Source organism: Coturnix japonica, chromosome 26 (genome assembly GCF_054131305.1).
Source record: "Coturnix japonica strain WE chromosome 26, WE-NBRP24, whole genome shotgun sequence".
Lineage (NCBI taxonomy): Eukaryota > Metazoa > Chordata > Aves > Galliformes > Phasianidae > Coturnix > Coturnix japonica.
The window spans coordinates 5,582,220-5,602,610 of NC_140688.1; the positions used below are offsets into that span (position 1 = coordinate 5,582,220).

Below are 20,391 nucleotides of genomic sequence, written 5' to 3' on the forward strand. Positions count from 1 at the left end.
GTGTGCATGTGTTGCTCTCAGTCATTTCTGGGCGCACTAATGCATCCCAGAGAAGGGTCAGCAGAGCAGTAACGTGGCTCTTGGAGGTTTTCTGAGAATCTTCTGTAGTGGAAAGAGAAGGGGGTGAATAAAGTAGCTGAGTTGTTCTGGAGCTTTCTTCACTGTAGTCTTGTTTTTGCTCTTAAAATAAATGTCAGCATGTGGAATGAGGAGAGGGAAAGGTGCAAGCAGGGTTTGGTTTTGGTGCCCTCTCCAGCCCACTGCTTGCTTCTGGACAAGGCATTTCCTTTCTTAATAGGGGAGATGCTCCAGGCCCTTCACCATCTTCGTGGCCCTCCGCTGGACTCTCTCCAAGTGATCCCTGTCTTTTTTGTACTGGGGAGCCCAGAACTGGACACAATATTCCAGATGAGGCATTAATAGGGCAGAGTAGAGGGGGACGATCACCTCCTTCGACCTGCTGGACACGCTCTTTTTAATGCACCCCAGTATGTCATTGGCCTTCTTGGCTACAAGGGCACACTGCTGGCTCATGGTCAATCTGTCGTCCACCAGGACGCCCAGGTCCCTCTCAGCAGAGCTCCTCTCCAGCAGGTCTTCCGCCAACCTGTACCGGTGCATGTAATTATTCCTCCCTAGGTGCAAGACTCTACACTTGCTTTTGCTAAACCTCATCCGGTTTCTTACTGCCCAGCTCTCCAGCCTGTCCAGGTCTCACTGAATGGCAGCACAGCCTTCAGGCGTGTCAGCCAATCCTCCCAACTTCGTGTCATCAGCAGACTTGCTGAGGGTGGTCACTATCCCCTCATCAAGGTTGCTGATGATGTTTAACAAGACCAGACCCAGTACAGACCCCAGGGGGACACTGCTAGTTACACGCCTCCATCCAGACACCACACCGGCAATGACAACCCTCTGCACTCTGCCAGTCAGCCAATTCTCAACCCACTTCACTGTCCACTCATCTATCCCATACTTCCTCAGCTTTATAAGGATGTCATGGGGGACAGTATCAAAAGCCTTACTGAAATCAAGGTAGACTACATCTACCGCCCTCCCCTCATCCACCCAGCTAGTGACATCTTCATAAAAGGCGACCAGGTTGGTCGAGCACGACCTCCCCTTGGTGAACCCATGCTGAGTACTCCTGATAGCCTCCATATCACCCAGTTGTCTGGAGATGGCATCTAGAACAAGCTGTTCCATCACCTTCCCTGGGACAGAGGTGAGGCTGACTTGCCTGTAATTACCCGGGTCTTCCTTCTTGCCCTTTTTGAAGACTGGAGTCTTTTTGCTTTTATAAACAAAGCTCTTCTTGTGGGTTGCTGAGCACTCTGAGGTTCTTTGAAGTCAATTGACTACAAACCTCCTGAGTGGCCCTCTGTATCTCATAGGACTGGCACTGCCAGATTTTCTCTTGTATCCTAGGCATAGCCAAAGGCCATGTAAAAGGTGACTGCTTTTTTCATCATGGCTTTATTAAAGCTAACAAATATTGGCACTAATGGATTTCTGTCACTGAATACCAGTGTAGTCTCCTCTGTTTACTGAAGGCTGTGCAAAAGCTCTTGGACAGACCTAAAGCTGAATACTGAACAGCAAAAGATCAGCTATGAGCACAGGTGTAAGAGGTGGTGGAAATCCATATTGTCATTTGGAGCTGCTAGGCATCCACAATGATGCAGGTGGGAATGGCAGCTGGTGAGTAATAAATGCAAAGAAGGACCCAATCAGCGTCTAACAAATACACTGCAGGAAGATAAAGGAAATCCGTTGAGGGTTTGTATCCTTATAGTGCATGAGGAACTACTTGGAAACAGGTTGGGAAAGCAGAGGGGCCAGGAGGTGACCATAGTGGCCTGACGAATGAAAGCAGCCTCAAATAGATTGATCAGACCACCTGCTGTTGGAGCCAGACTCATGCTGAGCCTGCAGTTGCACAAACCCAATGACTTGCAGCATCCAGGCTGTAGGTGCAGGAGAAATACCATGTACCATTGCCTGCTGGTGGGATGTGCATCTGGCTGCTTCCTTGCAGCTTCAGCTCTGCAGCTCCCTGTGTCCATGAGGAAAGCATGTCTTTGCTCAGGGGTGCTGTTTGTATGAATAAGAGCAACTTATGAACTCCTTCTCTTATGTGAGTATAACCTTTCTCCCCTGCAGTCGGAGGGGATTTGCACCAAGAGCCAGTGGAGAGCAGACTTCCTTGTGCACAGCATAGCCAGGACAAAAGAAATTGTGCTACAGACTGTCAGTTCAGACTGTGTGTTTAGGAAAAGTCACTAATTTTGTGTCTTTCCCTCTGGAGTTTAATACAGGGAAAACCCACTCAGCTGCTCTTCCTGCTGGAGTTGCTGGCTTTCCCCATCCGACAAAGTGATCCCTGTGGTCACTGCAGAGGGAGGCAGAAAAGAATGGATGGCACCACAAGCTCATTATAAAAATGTGGGGAACCAGAGTTAATGAATCTTGGATGAGCCCCTGATCAGCCTGGCCCTGGGTGTGGCAATGGAGGGAGCTGGTCCAGGAGGATCTGATTAAAATCTCATAGCAATGACAGTCCCTAGAATGCAGGAGGCTGTGATGTGTCTATCTGTGCTTGCATCTGGTAGGGGCCACTGATGTAGAGCTGGGATCTCTCTGGATTAGATCAGTAGGATTTCTACCAGGACAGATATTATAGGGATTTACATGTTCCCTGACCTGGCAGCTTGCCCTAGTGAAACACTGATTATGCAACAGCAATCTAACTTAAGTTCTAGCCAAAAAAAATCCTCTGTGCTGAGAGATGGTGAGAGTACTCTCTCTGCAATGGCAAGGATTTGAAATTGTGCAGTGCATTAAGTTTGCAGATAATGAAACAATCAGGCTGTTTATTGTTGGTGCATGAAAAACAAAACTGGAAAAACTACAATTAGTGCCTGCCCTGAGATTCTCCTAGTTGTATGGCCAGATTAATGGATTAAAGTGTTTCCTTTGTGTGTATGGGAGATTAGTTCTGCTTGTCTCTCATTTCATGGCCAGTGGAGCTAAGGATAGCTCAAGGTGTCTGATATATAGCAGAATCAGAACTGAACCCCGGTGTCCTGCTGCCACATCCAGGAGCTGTGAACCCTCCTTTGCTGTCCAGCAGACCCCCAGTGCTGGGCATCCCTGAGAGCTGGCTGCGAGGGATGGAGGAGTTGCAGGATTCCTGCGTTTCTTGCTACCAGCTGCCTCTTCCTGAAGGAGAAACAAGTAAACAGTGAGTACAAGCAGCTGAGCGTGGAAAGGGATAGAAGATGGTACGGGACTTACCACTTTGTCAGTGTGAAAAGGGCTGTTCCCAAGGCAGTATATGTCCCAGAGGCTGGAATGGACTACAGATGGCTGAGATGCTGCATGCAATTATTTTTCAATCTTTGCTGTGATAACGCTAAAGGCAGGGCAGCTTGATGAATAGACTGCTGAGCTGGCACCTGTGAGCTTTCAGTGGAGTCTGCCTTCATCAGGACATTTTTTTCCCCTCTTTTGCCCATCTCTGAAGAGGAAATAGTGTCATCTGCACAGTGAAACACCCTGAGACCTACAGCACTAAGAACCTGCTACCAGTACCACCAGGGAGAAAATGTTTGCCAAGCAGCCATCAAGTGCTTTTTCAAAGTTCTGCCACACCACATCCATCTTTCTTCCAGCTGCAGAGACCTCCCACCTTCTCACTCCATGAAGGGGATGGAAGATCCAGCCCCAGGCAAGTGGATGGGGTTAACCTGTGGATTCTTCTAGTGCCAGGTTTTAATCAAAGAGCTGGAGTTATGCCAGAGCCAGTCAGCTGTGGTGGTGGGTGTGTGAGAGTCTAGCACATCTTGATTATTAGGGGCATTAAGAAAGCCATTCAGAATTTAGCGATCTCAAACAGCACTAAGTAGGGTGTTAGAAGATGAGCTAATGTTCCCTTTAATACCCATCTTGGTTCTCCTTTTCTTAATTTCTTTTTATTTTCTTCTTCTTTTTTTTTTCTTTTTCTTTTTTTTTTTTTTTTTTTTTTTTCCTCAGACTTTACAAACCTGTATGAACAATAAAACTAGGTATTGTTTTAATAAGGGACTGCCTCTAAGACACGAGTTGCATTCTTAAAATGCTTTAAATGGCTATGGAGGGAGATGAAGGCCAAGCAGGAAGGACAGAGAATACAAATGTCCCAGGGATTGGACATGTGCTTGTGGGTCAGCATTGCCTGGAGCACCTCAGTGTCCATTTCCTCTGTCTTCAACCTACACAAACTGGTGCAGCTGGTCAGCTGGGAGTCAGGGCACAGTGCCTGACCTTGCAGTATCAAATACAACTTGGAATCTCAAGGGGGAAATAGTTGGACAGGAATTCAAGAGGTCACTTAGGCTCTCTCTGTACTGACAACCTGAATAGTTAAATTATTCCTGGTTTTCAAAGTAATGTATATCCTTCCTTGGCACTCACTGTTAATCAGTGCTTGGTTACAAAAGACTGCAAGTCTTGTTCTGGAGCCAGCTTCCAATTTTTGCAGTGATTCTGTGATGTTCCCATCCTGAGAGCCTAGAAATGAGTTTACATTTATGGTTGTATTTGTTTGCACTGGGTTTTCTTCATTCTGTGTTTTGCTGAACATTTCCCCTAAGTGAAGATAAATATCCTAATTTTTATGTGCTGTAACAGTCTCTTTAAAAGTCCTTTGAAAGGGAAAGCCCTTTCCTGATGTGTTTCCCCTCCTTCCAGTCTTGTAACAGAAGCCACAAGCATTTCCAAACAAAGCTTTTTACAATTCTCTTTCTATCTTTTCATCTCTATTTCATTATATGGCCTATAGCGCTCATTCCTCCTTTCTGCTTGTTGAGTACGTAGTGAATAAATCACTATTTATTGGCGACCAAAGGACTGCTGCTGTGAAGTGAAACATTAACAGGGTGAGAGAGAGCCAGGACTGCTCAACAAGGTTCATCTTCAAGCACTACATAGCTGTGCTCATCTGGTGCACCCAGAGCAGAAGGAATGGCAGAGAAGGACCGTGAGCTGCAAACTGCAAAGGAAGCCCAAGCTGGTGAGAGAATTTCTTAAAACTCCTTTTGCTAAACTGAAGGCAAAAAGGCACCAGGAGTGATGAGAAGTTTCCCTGATGTGCACAGGCTGACTAGTGACCCGCTAACAGGCACTTAAAGACAGTTTAGGTGCTTGATATTGTTAGTGTTGTTGACTGACATACCTTTACAAGTTTGAGTCCCTAAGGACTAGTGAGTAGAACAGGGAGGCAGGACTGAAGACTTGTGGCATATTTTCTTGGTTGATCAAGTGAAACATTTGTGTTTATTTTTTTAAATTACTCTGGGATGAGTCTGCAGGTGACTGGGAGCCAGTCTTGGTCTGTCTAAATAAGTTAAGCTGTGATCTTTTCTATAATGGAAGAACTGGAGAAAGGAATCTGGAGAGATCATCTTGTCCATCCGAAGACAGACCACAGCCTGAAGTGTTCCTGGCACAGCTGTAACTTTTTCTTAGGAAAAGAGGAGAGAAACAAAGATATGGTGAAAATACTATTAAAGGATGACCAGTGTGTGTGAATTCAAAATGAGACTCATTAGAAAGAGACCAGTGTGGCTGAGCTGAAAATCAAGAAGGAATTGAACAAGATGAATGCAGACATAAATGAATTGATCAGCTGAGTATAAACAGATTAATGTGTACAGCATTGCAGGATAAAGTACTGAGGATCTAAGAATTGTAAATGCAAAAGAAAAATGCAGATTGTCCTCCTGTGGATTTAGGGATCTGAAAAATGTAGAAGATTGACTCGAAGTTGTAAACTAATATATTCATGGAAACTTACAGCTATGCAAGGCATCTGGTAGCCAAGTTTTACATTGAAGCGTGGATCATCTTACAGGTTGTCCGCTTGCAGGAAGAACAATGCAGAAAAAATCTTACATAAAGCAAAGCAGTCCTTGCTTGCCAGTTGAAGTTGTTTAGAACAGGCTTTTCATGGAAATTCAGAAGAGTGAACATCAGAGGGGCACCTGATTCATCTGCCAGCTCTGGAACAGGGCCTGACATATTCAGCCAGTCCCTAAGATGATCTTAAATATCCAACATCAAGGACTGCCTCAACTGCACCACCTTTCTGCCAGTGCTCCCACATCCTTGCAAGAGGGAAATTTGGACAAAAGAGGCCCCAGATCTTCTTTACTGAAGTCAGTTATTTTCCTCATCTTATTAATGAAGGTAGAGAATAGTTGATCTCTGTGTCATTTTTCCTGGGGGTAGCATTTGGCAGCCATTCCTGAATTTCATCTTATTCATTCCAGAGCCACAAGATGTTATCTCCCACATAAAAATTTTGAGTTAATGCCCTATTCTCCATCCCAGTTTTGGGCACAAGTGCAAGCAGCCTGCTGGCTGTGCTTTTGTTCTCTTTGCTCATGGAGAAGTTGGGAACCTGCATGTTTTCTACCTTCCCAGTTTGGTGAGAAAGTATTGTGAGAGGGATTTCCTGTTTGCCCACTGGATGGATATTTCACATGAAGCCTCACTTGCCTTTTTAAAGATAATGGTGAAGCTTGTGCTACCTCTGACTCTTACAAGGAAGTTGGTTCAAAAACAATATCCACACCTTGAAGTGAATTTGATCAGGCTGTAGCAATTTGAGCACAACTGAAACATCTGAATATTGTATATTGTGGCTTCTTCTTTCTTTTGTTGAAGACATACAAAAAGAACACAACTTCCCTGGCTTCTCTCGATCAGCCTTTGTTTGCTCGTTTTCTAGTTTCAATAAGACTTTCATTTTCCTTCCTCTTTCTCCAGTATTTACAGCATTTCTAACACCTTTTCTTATTGCCTTTTGTGTCCCCTGCTAGCTATAATTCATTTTGTGCCTTAGCTTTTCAGCCTCTATTGCTCCATACTCGATCTGTTTGTTTATACTCATCTTCAGAAGTGTCACCTTATTTCCATTTGTGGTACAATTCCTTTCCAATTCTCATCCCAGCCACACAGGTCTCCTATCAAGTTCTATTCAACTTGCATCTGAGTTGCTTGCACATATATTCTCCTTAACTCATTCTCACTGTTTGCTTTGACTTATTATTTATTACTACACATTTTTATTCTTTTTTCCCCCTTTCTGTCTGAGAAAACCTTCCAGAAGATAATGGCCTAAACATCTCTGCACTGTATTTGACAAGCAGCATGTTAATTCTACTGACTGATACATATATTTTTTTTCATGCTAGTATTAGAAAAATCATTTAGCTGGTGTAAAGCACAGGTCTGTGTACTCACAAAGGAAGCATAGCTGCAGGATTCTGAAGATAATATTAAGGCATCACATTGCATCAGCATGGGAGCCCTGCATGAGGGATGCTGAAACCTCTCCTGTCTTGCTTTTGTGTAATCCTTTAATAAACTTCACTGTGTTTGTCCTGCTCATCTGTGCATAGCAGAACACAGCAGGCTCCTACTGAGGCTTGGCTGGAGATGCTTTGGCAAGTAAGAGAGACCAACAGCTGGCTTGGAAATATTTCTGCTGCCTTCAGTAAGGGGTCAGATTGACAGGACTCAAGAGTATATGCTGGCCTGGTGTGCAGGAGACAGGACCAACTTGCACATGATCTGTTATTTGTGTTGCTCTTAGCCTTGAATATACTTTAAAGTCATTCTTGCCTGTGAAATGGGCTTAACAAAGATGTTCTCTGTGTCTTGTTAGCAAGAACTGAAGACAGGCTAAGGATCTGTGGTATGAGCAGATGCCTCTTTCCTGGTTTGTCAACTGCAAACCTGGCTCCATTATACCCAGCACTAGCAGCAACTTGGTGCTGGAGCTAGGGGTGAGTTTATGGAGACACTGGTGCCAACTGCAGATCCTGGGTATGATCTGTGCTTTTTCTGATAAGAAACAGGAGGAATATTTGGGAAATTGCTTTGAATATTTGCCTTTTAAAGAAGCCAAATGGAAGGGGAAGAAAAAGCCCTGCACTGCACCCAAAATGCCACAGAGCTGCAGCCACTCAGGGTGGTTTATGGGAAGGCTGTGAATTTTGTTGTAACTGCAGGCATTGCTGGGGAGCAATGATAAGGATATTGATAAGCTGATAAGGAGCTCCCTGGATTCCCGTGGGAAGGGCAAATGAGGAGGGACACCAGGGTGGGTGCCTGCTGGGAGCCGGGGGCTCCCTACCCAGCATAGAAAGCATTTGCATCATAGGGATCCCAGAGGTGGCCTTTTGTATATAAGGAGATGTTACAGCGGATTTGAAGCTGCTTCTGGGTGCTGTCTGTGCCCTCAGGATTAAACTGCCCCATAGGGGAAGTCAAGGATGTTCCAGGGAGTTGGTGTGGAAATGTACCCTGGTCCTGGAACAGCAAAGAAATGACTTAATACCGTGCAGGCACCTATGACATCCAGTGTCTAAGGGTGATGAGTGTTTCAGTGGTTATGACTTGGAGTAACATGATTTTTCAGTGGAGCGGGACCCCTGTGGAATGAACCTGACATTACCACAATGGAGGACAGATTGATGCTTTTCTCCTAAATCAGCAGGCTCTAGAGGTCTCTGGGACCCTGGATTTTTATTCGTCTCACATCTGTGCAGCATACGGGGCTGTGCTGGGTTGATGTGTGTAAGACAGCTGGGAGCATGCCAAGCAAACTGGAGGTCTGTGCTACAAAGTGCTCACAGCCCCAACCTGCAGAAGGTTTAAGCTGCACTCCCCAGCTCTTCCTGAGCTCTGCTGTTGTCTTTCTTTATGGCATCTCCCTCCCCTTTCTGCCCTGGCCGCAGAAATGTGCTCAATTAGGGTTAACTCAAACTGAATCAAACTTCATGCCTGAGGTTGGAAATCTTCCCAGTCAACTCACCACGGCCACAGAGCATGGTGGGAGACGAGGCGAGAGGGGAGATGAACACTTTTCAGAGAAACGAATCCAAGGAAAGTTTGTTCACTTTTATTTCTGCAGGAGATGATCCCCCCAAAGGAGATTTCCCTGTTCAGAAAAAATCTCCGGTGAGTGTTACAGCTCATTTACTTTGCTATGCTTTCTGCTCAGCTTGCTCTAAACATTGCAAGATCTCTCTGTTCTTTCCTCTTTTGTGCTCTGGCTAGAGACAAACACCGTTTCTTGCAGAGGGTTGAAGTAAGCGTTAACAACTCCATGCAAAAATTCCCTCCACTAACCTGATTAAGTTGACAAAGGGCAGCTTAAAGTGTAAAAATGAACTGCATCCTTGGGGAAAAATAAAAGTGAGGGTTTGCATTGCTGCCTTTTTCCTGAATGCTCCTTTCCTTGTGGGAAAGGACTTCCTTCTGTCAATTGCAGGGAGCTGTCATGCATGGGTAGGAGGGAGCTGGGTTGTGCGTTTGCTTCCTTTGGTGAGACCATTGAGACAGGTTTCCAGGTGCTGCTAAGCAGGAGGAGGGATGGGGACTTTGGACAGGCCACTGATGTGTGTCCCAGAGCCTCAGCTTTACGTCTTTGGCTGTGAGTTAAGCCAGATTCATTGTTTGCTTACCTTGCAGCTCTTGCGTTTGTGTAGGTTTTCAGGCTAGTTCCAGCTGAGGGCTTGACACTAAATACCGTACACTATATTGGCTTTGGTAAGAAAGAGGCTTGTTTTGCACGTGCTTTGATTCACAGGACAGTGTGGTAGTAATTGCTCTTGCAGCCAGTTATGTCATAAGCAAGCTAGATATTTAGCTGACTGTTTTAAGTACTGTGCAGGCATTAATTATTGGATATTCAGAGCTCATGTGAAATACTAATCTTAGTCCTATTTTGCAGCTGATCAGCAAGAGAGAGAAGTGAAAGCAAACAACTCTGCCACTGGCACTTTAAGGGATCCCTTATTTTCTCTCTCTCTCTCTCTCTCTCTTTTTTTTTTTTTTTTTTTTTTTTTCTTCTTGAAGACACAAATCTATCAACTTCCACAATATTTCTAAGAGCTCCATAATCCTGCACATCCCAGGCTTACAGTGGTTAGCTAAGCACAGCAGTGTAGCTGTGTGATCGTCAATCCAGGTTTAGCCTCTTTGCTTTTGCTGGGGCTATCTGCTGAGCAAGGTCCTCCTCTGCAAAAGTGAGCAAACTGCAGCTGGCTCTTCCCATGGATGAAGGTTGCCCACTTTTGGATGTCCAGGCAGGCCCCATGCAGGTCAGTGATGTAGCAGAGAGAGCACCTGAGTGTTTCTGTGTGCGCTGATGCTGTCTCACAGCGTCCAGGCCAGACGAAAGTGTCCCTGCTTGTAAGTCCCTTGCTCAGCATTTGTAAGCAGTTACTTAAGGTGCTGGCTCAGGCACTGGGGAAGGTTTAGCTGTACAGTCTCTCTTCTTGCTCCCCTTTTCCTGCTTGCAGACACTGATGTGTTGGAGGTGCCCATCCCAGAGCAGGAGCCACTGCCAGGGTTTCTGTCACTACAGGTCACAGCATGGCACGTTGTACCTCCTACTGATGCACACAGATCCTGCAGGGTTTGTGCACGGAGCAGTGATTTCAGGCAGCAGCTTTCCCTACACCTGGCTGCCTTGGCTTTGTGGAGTCCCACTCTGTATCTGCATCAAATGCTATTAATTATCAGAGTACTGACAACGAGGTCTGGGAAAGAGTGGAAGAAAGATATCCCTGTTATGTCATTTTATTTCCAAGTTCAAAAAATGCCACAAAGTAACCAGAGGAAGCATTATTTCCTCCTTATGGCTTTTCCTCTATAATATTAAGAACGTGTTGCGGGAGAGCATTGTGCATTTGTGCATTTGCAGCTTCTATATACTGCCATTTTTCAGGCTGGTCTAAAAGCAGGAGCCCTGGGTCCAGTTTCCAAGGGAGCACCCTCTGTGCACTCTGTCTTGGTAGCCATATGCTGAGCACGACAGCTTCAGCACAAACGATAAATGAAATGGATAATTACATCTTTATTCAAGTGAACCCAAGAGTCCAAGGGTTTCTTAATAACAAGGCATTCCATGAATAGTGAGAGGAAAGTATTTCAAAAATCACAAAAATATCACAGATACTGGGTTAGGGAATGGAAATGGGTTTAGTTACAGTGTTGTGTTGTTTTTGTTTTTATTTTATTTAGCAAACAGTTTCTTCTCTTCTGTGGTCCTTGTATAATCTTGAGTGAGACACCATGATTAGCTAGTCATCTAACCTAGGAGGCATTGCTTTGGGAATCCAAATAAGCTCAAGTCTCGTGGTGGAATAAACCTCAATAAACACATCTATCTTCTTATCTGTGTTTGCATTTGAGACTCTGGGAAGTAACAGAGGAATTCATTACTTCTGACACAAGGTACAGAAATGCATACGAAGAGTTCATCTCACCATACCACGGCTGTTTAAAACTTTGGATGTAAATGCAGATGACAGTATTACACCCCCGTCCCTCACCCCATGTATGGCCAGCCTGTCTCTCCCACTAATTGGCAGAGCTGTGAAATCTTGCTGTCCTTGGTGGGAGGCAGTGGAGATAAGCAGCTTCCAGCAGCTCCCAGCTGCTTAGCTGGGACCACCGTGGGTAGTAGAGGGATGGGGGCCTGCACAAGGTCATGCTAAGACCTGGCTGTTCAGGTGCCTTGCACTTCATTTGGAAACAGCAGATTTTAGCTTGAGTGAAGTTGATGTCAATAAAAAAGTAGCCAATTTCAGACAGGTTTGAGAAGTGCATAGCTCTTTTGTTTGATTTTTGTTTAATGAATTGAATTGTCCATAGCTCTGCCAGCATTCTTGGGATATGAAATAGCTGCCGTGGCTGAAGCTCTGCTGCAGTAAATGCAGTGGTGCAGTTTGGTGTAACTGAGGTGCAGAGACTGAGGGCAGTTGACACTGAGGAAGAAGCAGCTCTCTGGGTGCTGGGGGAGGCAGCAGTTTCAGGGGAGAGCAGTAACTCTGTGTGAAGTATAGATAAAAATGCATCTGAAGGTGTATTTTGCGTCTCAGTGGGATGTTATGTTGCAGCAGAGAGGCAGTACAATCTTTCCAAAGAAGTTTCTAGAGCTTAGGGCATAGCAGATGTTGGCTGCTGGCAGTTCTGGAGTCCCTTTGCTGTTCCTTATGGGGTCCACACCTGCCAGGAGGGTTCATAGGGAACCCTAACCAAAGCAAGATGGATGTGTGGCCTCCTTACTCCTTTGAGTCCAACCTGCAGGTTAGCCAGGCAGCACTGAGCACCTGGCTTTCAGACTGGACTCCTCTCTGCTGCCCAGGTGCTGTGTGGATGTGTTGCTGGGGTGAAAACTGTCAATAAGCTGATATGTTCTACTTTAATTCCTGTAGAAACTCTGTGGCTCCAACTACCCCCTGAGCATCGCCTTCATTGTGGTGAATGAGTTCTGTGAGCGCTTCTCCTACTATGGCATGAGAGGTATGTGGCCCATGGGAAGAGACTATCCGATCCTTGGGTTTCTGTATATGATGGCCTGGCGTTCCAGAGTTCTGCTGTATATGGTCTCAGTTGTCTTTCAAAATAAACTGGTATTCTGGGATATAAGCATGAACAGCACACCCTGATGTTGAAGCTAGACCTGTTTTAAACACGAATTGGGACTAGAGACCTCCAGTGTTGCTTCCAGTCTGAATTTTTTATATCATTCTTGGTCTCAAACCAGTTTTTCCAGCATGTGATGTCTTTCAGTTGTGTGCATTCTGTGTGTCTTTGAATTGAATCATATAGGCACCTAATTTGCAAATAGAAAATATGCATAAACAGAACTACAGGTTCAGGTGTGATAAGCTAGAAAATATATTTTCCAGCTAAACACAAATGCTTATGAGCAGGGGAAGCCTGATACTCACATACCTCATTTGAGCTTCTCCTGTGTCAGGGATTATGAGGAATAGATCAGAAAGCACAGATCTTTCCACAGCAGTGCTCATAGCTGGTACGCAAGTCCTTGTTTTCCTTGTCACTGTGATGTAGCTTCCTGCTTACCCACAGAGATGCACATCAATTATCTGATGTGGTTTGCTTGCTTCCTTTTAGCTGTCCTGACGCTGTATTTCATAAGCTTCTTCCACTGGGATGAGAATCTCTCCACTGCTGTGTACCATGCCTTTTCTGCTCTCTGTTATTTCACACCTGTCATTGGAGCCATCATGGCAGACTCATGGCTGGGGAAATACAAGTAAGTAGACATTTCTCTAATTCAGACAGGATCTGTCTGCAATGTACAGCCTGCATGAGATTCAGTGCTGCCCGCGCTTCTGATTTTGAGCTAGTTCACGGTGCAGCAAAGACACACTTTTGACATATTAACAGCTTCTCTATGTTAACTGGTGAACAACTAATGTGTTTGCTCATGCTGTTACACGCTCCCCTTTCACCCAATGACCAATAGGCAATGCAATTCAAATCAATAAATTAAATCATAGATCACAATGTTCCTCCCCTCTCCTTCCCCATGAACCTTGAGGAAACTAAGATATAGGGTGGTTAACCCTCAGCTTGCCAAGTTCTGTTGCTGAGATAGATTCAAAGTGGTAAGGAAGCAGTATTGTCCTCTTGATCTAGTAGTTTCAGATGAAATGTCACTAGCTGTACTCACATATGCTTTCTCAGTTTAGGGAATGCATGAACACAATCATTTTTATCCCAGAGTAACCTGGACTCGGACAAATCATCTCCCTTAGTACAAAACCAGCTAAACTCTCCCTGAGAAAATTAGGGACTCTTCCCTTAGGCTGATAATTTGCAGGCAGGGCCACCGTCTGACCCAGAGTGGTGGTGAGCAGCTGTACACAGGCCATTCTTTCCTTGGCACTGTCTGCTCTCTGCCTGAGGAGTCTTGCTGTTAGTGATGAAGTGCAGCTGAACCCTTCCCTATAGGTCTAAGCACATCTGGCAGTGTGAGTCTCTACATGGAAAAAAATGGCTGCAATATGCCTTTGTAGCAGAAAGCTCTTCAAGAGATATCACTATTCCTTTTTTTCTTTGTGCTTTATTTTAGTCATTTTCTCGAGTGAAATAAACCTACACACACGCACATACACAAAGTTGGCTTGTTTTTTAACTTCATTAGTCGTCTGTGAATACTCATTGCTGTTTGAGGATGGATATCCATCTTGCAGCGTAATGTTGTGAAAAAATAAACCATTAGGCAAACTTTTGTGCACTAGGCAAGAGGTTTTTCCCGGAGTAATCCCCTGGTCTTTATAAATGGTAGTTTTTGCTGCAATAGCTAAACCAATCCTAAGAACAAGATAACAGATTAGAGGAGCTCATGGGGCTTCTTCTAGATTCTCTTTCCTAACAAGTCCTTCCATTCTCGCTTTGAGCATTTTGTCTGCACATAAATAAATAAATGTGTTGATCTCGAAGACAATGAAGCAATGTAATGTACTCAAAAGCCTGACCCTTCTGGTCAGATTTCCTGCTCACACTCACCAAGATGTGGGAAGCAGATAGATGAGCTCAGTCCTCCAGAGGTGCTTGAGATTCAATTCAGTCTTGTAACAGGAAAACCACACTCCTAATTTGGTTGTAGTAATCAGGTGGGTTCAAAGCGTGCAGCAGTCCCTATGGATTCCTTCCAGCACAGTTAAGTGCATTCTACAAACTGCCAGTTATTAGTAGTCTGGAAACTGAGTTGGACCTGAAGAGTACTCATCTATTTGCAGTGTAGAACATTTAGCTTATTCTACCCAGCAATCTCCCCAAAGAAAGTAGCATCTATGCTTCCCTAATCTCAGCCCATTTGCCTATCTCCTTTTTCCAGCATGTAAAATGTTGACGTGAAAGTTATAGCTGTCTGCAGTACTGGGGATATGGACAAAACTATTCCTTGTGCATCAGCCAAATAGACCTTTCATATCAGGAAACACAGGCACACTCTGTTTAGAGACTGTACATCACACAGCACCTTCAGTCACTGCTGTTTGCTTTGCTCGCAGGACTATCATCTACCTCTCCATTGTGTATGTGGTTGGCCATCTGATAAAGTCAGTCGGTGCAATTCCATCCCTTGGCAACCAGGCAGTTCACGTGTAAGTAGCAGCTGAAGCTGAATGTTCTCGTAGGTTGCAATGGTAGGTGGTTTACCCACTACTGTCACTTGTTTCACCTCCATCGGGCCAGCAGTTTGGAGGGGAGGTGTGAATTCACCAGGAAAAGCTTGGAACAGTCACCAGGACTGAGCCCTTTGATACAGGGACTTCTGATCATGCCTCTCTGCTACATTATGCTACTGGAGTTTGGTCTCTTCCATTCAATTGCTCCTTTCTTCCTCATTTTCTCATTGCTATAGCTGTCCAGCTCAGCAAGTCCCTTTGTGTACATGGGAAGACTAAATCCTAAATACACTTTTTTTTTAATTTATTTTTTTTTTTATGTGTGACAGAGGAATTATCTGTGTTACTTAGAATCAGAGGATTGCTCAGGTTGGAAAAGACCTTAAAGATCATTGAGTCCAACTGCAACCTAACCATACTGCCCTAACTAACAACACTCTGCTAAATCATGTCCCTGAGCACCACGTCCAAATGGTTTTTAAACACATCCAGGGATGGTGAGTCAACCACCTCCCTGGGGGGCCTATTCCAGTGCTTAACTACCCTTCCAGTAAAAAAGTTTTTCCTGATATCCAACCTAACTTGTAGGATACTACTCTTCTTGCCCTCTAGACTCTGAACTGATAGGAATGTCAAAGTAGTTTTCCAGCTGGCATTTCTGAAGCCACTGTGCTGTTTTTACCAAGGTGAACCTGGCACTGAAAATACATGCATGCAGGCAGGAGTACATCTGGTTGATGGAGCAGCTTTCTTTTGTCCTAGATCTGGACAGTCCTGATACTCCTGTTCCACCCAGAAATAATCAGTAATCCTTTGGACCAGCAATGGGATTTTGAGGAGCACTGGGAGGTAGAAAGCACCCAAGAGCCTATTTCAAACAGAATTGCTTTGCTTATCCAGACTGGAAGCCTTATATGCAAAGGGTCTTTTTGTTTTGTTTTAATTTTCCTTTTCACAATTGATTTCTGCAGCCTTTTGTTCTCAGATGAATGAAAAATAGTCCCTTGGATCTTTGATGTCTGGATTTGGTGGGGACCAGTTTGAAGAGGAACATGTAAGATTTATTTTCTTTTCTAAACTCTGCAGTGTCTGGGTATCTTATGAGGGTGTTCATGTTTTTAGATTCTGTTGTACTAGAGCCTGTTTGCTAGGAAAATATATAGGAATGATTTGCCAGGACAAGATGTGAGGTAGGATGGTTTGCACAAGACCTGAAAGAATCAATATGCTTCAGAGAAGGAGAATGACAAAAGAACACTATTGATATCAAAAAGGATAAATTATAATACATACAATAATAAATGATACAGATATTGGGTGTTGGAAGAGTTGGAAGGTCCTCTATAGTACAACGTAGAAAGATTGCTGTTTTTGAGCCAGCATAACGACCATGATTATAACACACTGCAACACAATGCAGCAAACAAAAAGGAAGACTGTACTGCTAGCCTCTCTGCTTGGGTATTTTCCCTCAAAACAGGGACCGGTCTGTTGTAAGAACTATAGAAAATTATTGACTTCTGAAGGTAATTCTAATACCCAGTGTGGTCAGAATGTTTTATAGATATTCCAGAATAGGAAGTTCTGGAGAGCTGGAAAAATGATTATTTTTAGTTCTATATTGCATCCTGCAAATTTCTATCCAATTTCTTCATGTTCTCATTCTCCATCACAAGGACTTTAGCACTGGCCTTCATGTCGTGTAATGCACCAATCTCAAATCCCCATTATGCAAACCAGAGGCTAAATCAGGGATAAGGCAGCACCCGAAGAAGTGAAATGGGTCTGAATGTACTACCTTCAGCAATTACTGTGTATATCATAAGTCATAGGAGGCCACAGGCAGGCTTAAATCCAATAAGAATTATTTAGGATTGTGTGTTAGACAAAAATATGCAGAAATATACTGAAAATATATATACTACTGAAGAAGACTGGGACCTTTGGAAGATGGAAATCCCTGTCAGTGGAGGTGTTGAGCAAGGACATTCAACAAGTGGTCTGTCAGAAAAGCCACTGATAGATTCAGATTACAGATAGTTGCTCAGCCTCAGTGAAGGTAGCTCCGTAGGGCAGTTTGATGTTTGCCTTTTGCAACGTTTCACTATGTAGTTAGCATTTAATGAATTAAAATACTTGTTTTCAAATGTGGAGAAGGCTTGGTCTTTCTGCACGTCAGTTATACGATACTAATGTGATGAGTCTTATGATTCATTACTTAAAAGCAGATCCTTCTGCAGGTGTGTGCATCCTGGGCTGCCAGTCAGACCTGCTGCTCTAGAGGATGCTGCAGTCAAAGGTGGTCACCACAGCTCTGGCTGGCAGTGCAGCACACTGCTCTGGCGATGTGCTGTGCGTGTACCAGCATTTGGGCATCTCAGGTCGCAGTGCCAATAGTTCCCCCACAAGAATTGTAACAGGTGCTACAGCAGCATTTGCAGAAGTGCTACTTCTATGAATATTAATGATTAATAATGTTTATCCAGCATCTTTCAATTACTACCTAATTACAGGATGATAACATGTCCCACTTATCTTCAGAGTGTTTTATAGACTTCAGCTAATGAATCTCAGCATCCCAGTCAGGCACATGATATTATTATCCCAAACTTACCATCACAACTCAGTTACAGAGAAAAACCTGAACTGCTCATGGCTATGTGAGCCTGTGCCTGTCCTCCAACAGTCAGACTATGCCTCTCCAATAGATTTATCAAATGCTAAGGCTCAGACATTCCCTTGTGCTGCCTTCAAGGGAAACTAATTTAGAAAAAGAAACTGTAAAAAGCCTTCTGATAAGGACAATATGTTCTGTTCTATTCAATCTTTTCAGAATAGAAACTTTGTATTTTACCATTTTGAAATGACTTTTCCCTTCAGAAGAAAAAAAAAAGAAAGAAAGGTTTTACGTATGTGATAGGAAATTTAAGTCTTCAAAACTGGGATGAGAAGTTTTGATTTTGTAAGGGATGAAAGATTTAGAGCCAACCAGAACTTATTTTTTGTTCTCTCAGGAGTGTTGTTTGGGAAGGCTTCCTGTGTTTTTTGTCTTTCACTCTAGCTAGAGTGAAGTAAGCTTTAGAAATTCCAAATGAGATGAAGAACTTGATTTCCCCCTCAATTTTTAAGGCAGCAATAAACTTCAGCTGAACCCGTAAGTGCACGGGTTTAGCTGTTCCGCCTGTAAACGAGGGATGTGGTAGCCTGTATATAAAGTGAGTAAATAGTTTTCTCCTGTGGTTTCCACGTGGAGATAAAGCTAAGTTTTGAGGCATAGGCACACTGTTGGCCTGGTTTTCTTTAGAGTACTTTGTAAAATCTTGGCTCTGCCACTTTCAGAACAGCAGTACTACAAGCAGTGATGGATTCTGATTCAGCAGGAGCTCAGATAGAGAAAATAGATTTATCTGCAGATTTCCAAGTACCCTTGTCAATGGAATTAGCAGTCCAGGCTAAAAATGCCTGAACAAAATGATATTTACAATATGTTACATGAATGCACAGGCTGCTGTGCATGTTAATTAAGGACCAAAGCTGCTTTCAAACAGTTTGGTGTGGTTGTTAAGGTACTACATAGCTTTCTCTTTGTTTCTTTGTTTTGCTGTTGCCAAGGAGATCAGGATTATCATGTACAGTACCTTTTCTCTAATTAGTTAATCCAAATCATGTTATTAATGCACGTCTGCTCCGAAGATTAAGAAAGAAAGGAGGGAAATCTTTTTTTCCCAATCAGTGTAAATTGCAAGCTGTTGGTCATTATTTTTATATTCACTTCTGCTTCTCTGGCCATTTTTTTCCATCACTTGAATCTATAAATGTGTATAATAAGGAAGTTTTAATACACCTTGAGATCCCAGGCTTGATTCGTTAAAAGTTGTCCTTTTACACATCTGCAGTTTTTCACTTTTTAGTCCTGTTTTTCAGCCTTGTGAATATTGTTGTCACACAATCACAGAATCACAGAATCACAGAATCACAGAATCACAGAATCACAGAATCACAGAATCACCCGGGTTGGAAGGGACCTCAAGGATCATGTAGTTCCAACCCCCCTGCCTGGCAGGGCCACCAAACATACACATTTACTAGATCAGGTTGCCCAGGGCCCCGTCCAACCTGGTCTTGAACACCTCCAAGGACGGGGCATCCACAACCTCACTGGGCAGCCTGTTCCAGGACCTAACCACCCTTCTAGTAAAGAACTTTCCCCTAACATCCAACCTAAATCTTCCCTCCTTCAACTTAAAACCATTTCCCCTAGTCCTGCTATTATCAGCCCTTTCGAAGAGTTTACTCCCCTCCTGGGAGTAAGTTCCCTTCAGGTACTGAAAGGCTGCAATGAGGTCACCCCGCAACCTTCTCTTCTCCAGGCTGAACAAACCCAACTCCCTCAGCCTGTCCTCATAGGGGAGGTGCTCCAGCCCCCTGATCATCTTCCTGTCCCTCCTCTGGACCCTTTCCAAAATCTCCATATATTTTTTGTAATGAGGGCTCCACACCTGGACACGGTACAACAGATGGGGCCTCACAAGAGCAGAGTAGAGAGGGACGATCACCTCCCTATCGCTGCTGACCACCCCTCTCCTGATGGAGCCCAGGATCCCATTTGCTTTCCGGGCTGCCAGAGCGCACTGCTGGCTCATGTTAAGTTTCTCATCTATCAGGACACCTAGGTCTTTTTCAGCCGAGCTGCTCTCAAGAACAACTCCTCCCAGCCTGTACAGGTGCCTGGGGTTCTTCCAGCCCAAGTGCAAAACCCCATAGTTGGACCCCATAGGGGTCAACGGGGACCCCAGCCCCATAAGTGGGAACACAGACCAATAAGTGTGACCCCAAACCCCATAAGTACGATTCTAGCCCCATAAGTGATACCCCAAACGAGAGGCTCCAAACCCATAAGTGTGACCCCATAGGGGCCAATGGGGACCCCAGCCCCATAAGTGGGAACACAGACCCATAAGTATGACCCAAAACACCATAACTATAGACTTGGAGATGGCCCCAGCCCCATAAGTGGGTGTCCAGACCCATAAGTTGTACCCAAAACCCCATAACTGAGTTCCTAAGTGTGAATCCAGCCCCATAAGTGGGACTCCAGCCCCATAAGTGAGGCTCCAGACTCATAAGTGAGGCTCCAGACCCATAAGTGTGACCCCATAGGGGCCAATGGGGACCCCAGCCCCATAACTGCATCCCCAGCCCCATAACTGTAACCCCAACCCCATAACTGAGACCCTAAAGACTTGGAGATGTCCCCAGCCTCATAAGTGTGACCCCATAGGGGCCAATGGGGACCCCAGCCCCATAACTGGGAACACAGACCCATAAGTGTGACCCATAAGTGCCTCCCCAGCCCCATAAGTGCGTCCCCAACCCCATCAGTTTG

General features: G+C 44.4%; 1 protein-coding gene and 1 long non-coding RNA gene across 5 annotated transcripts; one reads left to right on the forward strand and one right to left on the reverse strand.

Annotated features, from left to right (window-relative positions):
* Positions 1-2,853: 2,853 nt before the first annotated feature.
* Positions 2,854-3,385, reverse strand: LOC146756759 (uncharacterized). Its single transcript, XR_014937343.1, has 2 exons — positions 3,298-3,385; positions 2,854-3,222 (listed from the first exon to the last, which is right to left on the reverse strand). It is a non-coding gene; the product is annotated as an uncharacterized LOC146756759 (long non-coding RNA).
* An 81-nt stretch (positions 3,386-3,466) lies between these two features.
* Positions 3,467-15,054, forward strand: LOC146756760 (solute carrier family 15 member 2-like). Of its 4 annotated transcripts, none has more exons than XM_085524181.1 (5): positions 3,467-3,730; positions 8,963-9,009; positions 12,276-12,363; positions 12,982-13,123; positions 14,889-15,051. In XM_085524181.1, the coding sequence occupies exons 1-5, from the start codon at positions 3,703-3,705 to the stop codon at positions 14,983-14,985; spliced, it is 402 nt and encodes a 133-aa protein (XP_085380307.1). In that variant the 5' UTR covers positions 3,467-3,702; the 3' UTR covers positions 14,986-15,051. The 4 variants fall into 4 exon arrangements, with proteins under 4 accessions (XP_085380307.1, XP_085380306.1, XP_085380305.1 ...); XM_085524180.1 differs by lacking the exon at positions 3,467-3,730 and adding an exon at positions 4,919-5,053 and having other exon boundaries at positions 14,889-15,052; XM_085524179.1 differs by lacking the exon at positions 3,467-3,730 and having other exon boundaries at positions 8,664-9,009; positions 14,889-15,046.
* The last annotated feature ends 5,337 nt before the right edge of the window (positions 15,055-20,391 follow it).